The sequence below is a fragment of the Parambassis ranga genome, chromosome 19 (genome assembly GCF_900634625.1).
Source record: "Parambassis ranga chromosome 19, fParRan2.1, whole genome shotgun sequence".
In the NCBI taxonomy this organism is placed as follows: Eukaryota; Metazoa; Chordata; class Actinopteri; family Ambassidae; genus Parambassis; species Parambassis ranga.
In genome coordinates this window covers 12,881,735-12,887,350 of record NC_041039.1, presented here as the reverse complement: position 1 = coordinate 12,887,350, position 5,616 = coordinate 12,881,735, and the positions used below count along the sequence as shown (strand labels likewise).

General features: G+C 37.7%; 1 protein-coding gene across 1 annotated transcript; it reads right to left on the bottom strand.

Annotated features, from left to right (window-relative positions):
- Positions 1–1,250: 1,250 nt before the first annotated feature.
- LOC114451670 (mucin-2-like) lies at positions 1,251–4,998 on the bottom strand. The gene is made up of 11 exons (XM_028430456.1): positions 4,954–4,998; positions 4,799–4,870; positions 4,338–4,524; positions 4,063–4,243; positions 3,805–3,980; positions 3,606–3,675; positions 2,981–3,081; positions 2,164–2,195; positions 1,900–2,077; positions 1,617–1,734; positions 1,251–1,522 (listed from the first exon to the last, which is right to left on the bottom strand). The coding sequence occupies exons 1-11, from the start codon at positions 4,996–4,998 to the stop codon at positions 1,312–1,314; spliced, it is 1,371 nt and encodes a 456-aa protein (XP_028286257.1). The 3' UTR covers positions 1,251–1,311.
- Between the last annotated feature and the right edge of the window lie 618 nt (positions 4,999–5,616).

Sequence of the window (5,616 nt, the reverse complement as noted above, 5' to 3'; positions counted from 1 at the left end):
TCTGAGCCAACAAGTATCACACTGCCAAGGTGGTACTGTAATATAGTTCAGAGGTTGTTTGCTGTTAAGGAGGCATAAAAAAACACTCGGTGTGTCAACCTATGGTGTTTTCATATCCATTAAACACACCCACGACAAGGATGTCTGTAACAACAACTCATCTTCATTATGCAGTGTGTGAAGCATCCTATCACTCTCTCTCAGGCTCCTTATATTTTTTATACTAATCTTTGTTAAACATCTAATTGGAAAGGCAATATTTAAAATAGACTTGAACTGTCAAAGTGTCAAACAACATTTAAGACCTTTTACTCTGCTCTTGGTTTTAAACGATGAGTGTGTTCCAATTCAAATAACAGTTGCGTACTTTTCTCATCTTGTGAGACTCAGACTGTGAGACTCCATACATCACTGGACCATACGTTGAATAAATATTTGATGAAGCTTGGAAACTCATGAGATACAGAATAGCACAGTTTAGCATGTAAAGCAGGTTGACTGATTGTTGTGATATTTACCAATACAAATAATCTACTGTAATCATACATGAGCAAAAAGTTCAGTTTAGTTTTGACCCTGTCCAAAAATACATAAAAAAATCTTAGTTAGAGCAGGAAACATACACCCCTGTCTTAATTCTCTTTCCACCACCAGATCATAGAGGAGGATGCTGTTTAAACATATGAGCATCTTTAGCAATAGAGTTATTGGATCCTTCTTGCTGATTGGGTGTGCATGGCTCCTCCAGCCAGGATACCTTACACCTGAAAAAACTTTGTTTAATGGTAATAGTCATTTCCATCTCTGTAAAAATGTACATGATGACAGTATCTCCATTGAGTCAAGCCACATTAGTTTTCTTTTTTGGCTCAGGTGGTAGAGTGGTTGTCCACTAACCATAAGGTTGGCAGCCCACCTTACTGAGTGGAGCAGTGGCATCAGGAGGTTAGTCTAAGTTAATAAGGTAACACAGCAGCTGGTTGAGTCGAAAGCCACACCCAGAGGCACACACACCACAGTAGACAAGACAAAGTCGGAGGAGAGTAGCAATAGCCTGAGCACTGTCAAGGCACAAGTCTCTAAACTGATAAACTGATATGTTGATAAAAGTGTGAACAATTTACTTACAAACTTAACAAAACAATGGAAGAGATGAGACATGAACTGCTTTGCTTCAGTTTATTTGATCACTGGTTAAATAATCTCATTACAATTGTTACAAAAGTTACTTTGTAAGAGATGTCATGATTATAAGAATAAGGTTATGCATAATGCTTCCCACACTCATGGATGTGATGAAAGATTGTTTCATCACAGCAGTGTGAAGCTTCGCTTCCTGCGAGCAGGTTGTCCAGGAGTTCTGGTGCAGTCTGAGTGGCTACAGCCGCATTCCTCCACATGCATGTATGTGTAGGAGACCCTGTGTTCATTCGGACACAGCAAGTCAACTGTGCGATTGCTGAAGCGTGTTTCCTTACAGCAGGAGCAGGAATGCTCCATAGCTTCTGCTGCTTGAGAGTACCTGGAGAAAGCAGAGGCAGCGTTTATTGATAAGGTATATTCTTCACATGAATACTTTTCAGAGTAATGAGAAATTATAGTATTATTATCCTTACTTGGCAAAAGTGTTGCAGGATCCTTCACAATATGGCATATCTACCTCCTCGTCAGACTGACAGCTCCCGGATATAACACGGGTTTTCATGGACACTACCTTGCAGACTTCCTCTGCACCTTTAAAAAAAATTACCACAATTAGTTTAAAAAAAAAATTGATTAATTAATTGTCAGTCATGTTGCTGATTTGACATTCTGCAATTTTTTTGGTAAAAATACTCCACATTCAAGAGTTACCATTACAAACAGTAATCTGAGTATGTGTAAACACAAATGTCTTACGGCAAACATCAACAGGACAGCATGGGTTCGATGAATTAGTTTGTTTGACAAGGACAAACCCAGCCTCGGTGCAGTTTGTAGTTGTTGGAACTGGGCATTTCTTCGGCTCGCAAAACACGCTCTCTGTTGATTCATCGCAGATGCAGACCTGGCACTTGTATTCAAAGCTCTCACCAAACTGAAAAATTCAACCACACGAGTGAATTTGTTCTACAAGTTAACAGTAGAGTTAATTTTAACTGAATATGAACACAAAAATCTCACCTTACGAGTGATGTTTTTAGGATAAAGACATCCTGTTAAAAAATAAAAATAAATATTCAATGTATTGCACTATATATAAAGACTATGGCACCTATTAAACTATAAACTTTTATCGTCTGGTAACAGCTGACTATCGATTCCTCAAGACAGTGAAGGAATTCTTATATTTTAGCACTAATACAAATAAGATTTTAGACATCTAAATTTCATTTAACTGTACATTTTTATGTAGAATAATTTTCTGGACATCTTGGAAAATATCTATATCTGTGATTTGACCACACGTATGATATTTGTATATTTTTTCAGCATGATAAGTCAGGCATCATGACAATTGATGTCGCTGACATCTTTTGTAATCTCATCTATGAGTCAGTTATTCAGAGCAAACTGCTGCAATGCAGAATTTTAGACTTTGGACACAATTTTGAACACCAGAGAGAATCACATTACCCTACAAACAATTTTTGTTGTGCATTTAAGTATATGGAATTGTTTTTTAGCCTTACTGTCATTTTTTTCCAATAATGGACAGTGAAAAAACACAGGAAGCAACGAGAGCAAGAGAAATGATGATTAGACCTGTGCTGCTGAGAGAACAAAAGCCTTAGTGGCCGTCTTTCTCTCAGATGAAGACAGTACCTCTAGTCCACAGTTCTACAGTGAGGTCTCACTACAGCTGCAGTTAATGGGGCAGAGGTGAGCCATCTGGGCTCAAGGACACTTGGACAAGTTGCCAGATGTAGCTTACCCACTGAACGCTTTAGACAAAAATTTTACTGTATATTCATGTAACACCTAAAATGATCAAACTTACCACATTCTTTAACACATATGTTTGACTTTTTGTTGATCCGTTTCATTCCATCAAGACAAAAACAGCCCTCAGTACTGCGGTTGAGACTGGGTTCGAAGATGCTGCAATATTTAAGGAACATTATTATTAGTCCTTTCAGATCTCTTCTGAACTATTATCAAGAGTATTTATGCAGGGAAACACTACAAAAATGTAATCATGCCTGAAAGTGGCACAACAAAATGTAATTTCATATATAAACATACAAAACATCAAAAACAATTTGCAGAAAATAAAGGAATCTTAAGAATTATTCCAGTAATGAAAGAAATTAATTAATAAAAGATCAAGAAGCAAAATCTATGCACAGACCATGCCAGCGGATCAAAGACCATTCACAGTTCCCTTAGTCTAGAAATGAGCATATGATGATCAGTAGTGTCAGGAGCAGGGACCACCTGTTTCAGTGATGTGTACCTCACAAGATCTTAATATAAATAGTTTTACATGGTTCTTATTAGGTCTGTCATTTGGAACTTTTGGCAATCGAGGAACATACTTGGATCTTAGGTGTTCCTTGATTGTTTGCTTGACTGATTGTTGATAATTTCATGTTTATGTTCACTTTTTTTCCATTGCAACATACTTGTCTTGACAGGTTGGCTCTTCTACAGGACCACAAGGCTTATAAACTTTGTTGGATGGACAGTCAAATGCTGTGGGTTAGAAAAACAACAAAGAATATAAGTCAAACATAGTCTATGTAATAAACTGTGCAGCGGTTTATTACTGTGAGTGACAGGGGGACAGAACTACTGCATGGAAACTTTTCATCACTTCCTTACCACATTCTTTGGTGTGATTCCTCCAGTAAACACAAACTCCTTCTCTAGCACACAGAGCAGCATAAGTCGCCAAAGTTTCACACACAATTGATTTGTTTGTAACATGACAGCTATCAAAAGCACAAGCTCTGTAGAAAATGTCTGGAGAAACAAAGCGGTGACAATCTGCAAAGACACTGAAAGAAAAAAAGAAAAATACAGCTGATATGTTTTATCTGGAAGATGTCAAGAGTTTAAAGAAATGAACATTAGCTTTACGTGTTGTTTAGGAGGTCACACATTGGGTCAGGTACACAGTGCAGTTTTGGTGGGGTAACTGGTGGAGGTGGAGGAGTTCTGCATTCAGTTGTATTCCAATGATAAGCCATGTTTTCACAACTTTTCACCAGCTGGCCTCCTGGCAACATGCAGTCATCAGTCTGGTTGTTAGAACAGGTTCCTGACAGTAGAGGAGAAGAGCAGAACAAACATTTATTGGTTAACTTGAAACAAAAGATTCGCCAATATGGCTACTAGAGAAAGACATTTCTTACCGCAATGTCCTTGGGTGTTTCTGCCAAAGTATTTATATGGAAGAGCAATTCCAAAACCCCGTCCTCCAGACTCAATGACCACACTTAGCTGATAAATCTCAAAGATTATTTTACCATCAAAAGGTTGAATGATCTTCATGACTCGTGTTGTATAAGGTAGCTTCAGAGTCATGTTATTCTTCAATGCCTTTAGGAAAAAATACACACACCATATGTCAAAAGATACAGAGACATAGGTATGTAAAGTAAATAAAGTCAATTTGGAGAGTGTTACAAAAAAGCCTTTAAATATACTTTTACCTCTGCTTTTCCAACAGGGTTATAGTTTATAGTGAACACATCTGATCCATATGATATTATTAATGATCGTGGACATGAAACAGCTTCACCACATGGGACACTGCTAATATAAATCGTTAGGTTATGTCTTGGTGTTATCTCTTTCATCAAGACATAAGTACAATCTCCTTGAAAATCATAAGCCAATCCATCAAATGTGATGTAATGACGATCTCCCCATCCTTCACACAAACCTGAAAAGAAACAGAAAATACTCAAAATCTAAAATGTGCTAAAAAAGGGAAAACTGTAATGGAATAAAAACCTGATAACTTACAATCACAAGCATAGTGGGCATTGGTCCAGCATTGGTCCGTATCATTAAGAAGAACTTTTGCCCTTTCTTTAGCACAAGTTGTGTGATTAAGAGGAGGATATGTATACTTAGACAACGAAAATGTGTTATTTCCAATGCATTTGGACAACATGCATGTAACTACAAATTCTTCATTTGTCTGAAAAAAGAAAAAAAAGAACAAATTCACAGATAATGAGCTAACTTATATACTGTTTATAGTGGCTAAAAGTAAACAGAAAGTTTTGGGAGTCTAGTTGCAAGTCAATATCATTGGGCACCGTGATTTGACAATACTGTTGTTTACCGATTTATTCATGGAAGGGCAGCCTTCAACTGAGGGTGATGTTGGGGGTGGGGTCATAATTGGTGTTTTAGTTGTGATTGTAAACACAGCTAATGTGGTTGTAGACTGTGTGGTTTTAGTTGGTGTTTCAGTTGTGGTTGTAGACACAGTTGACGGTGTTGTAGACCTTGTGGTTGTGGTTGGTGTTGCAGTTGTAGTTGTAGACACAGTTGATGGTGTTGTAGAATGCGTGGTTGAAGTTGGTGTTTCAGTCGTGGGTGTAGACACATTTGACGGTGTTGTGGACTGTGCAGTTGTAGTTGGTGTTTCAGTTGTAGTTGTAGACACAGTTGATGGTG

Bases quoted from the DNA above. Each gene is read 5' to 3' on its own strand.
- LOC114451670 (XM_028430456.1), bottom strand. From the start codon at position 4,998: ATGATACGGACCAATGCTGGACCAATGCCCACTATGCTTGTGATT. The intron at 3,676-3,804 runs GTAAGGAAGTGA...TCTAACCCACAG, and splicing joins GAATCACACCAAAGAATGTG to CATTTGACTGTCCATCCAAC. The intron at 1,523-1,616 runs GTAAGGATAATA...TGCTTTCTCCAG, and splicing joins TCCTGCAACACTTTTGCCAA to GTACTCTCAAGCAGCAGAAG.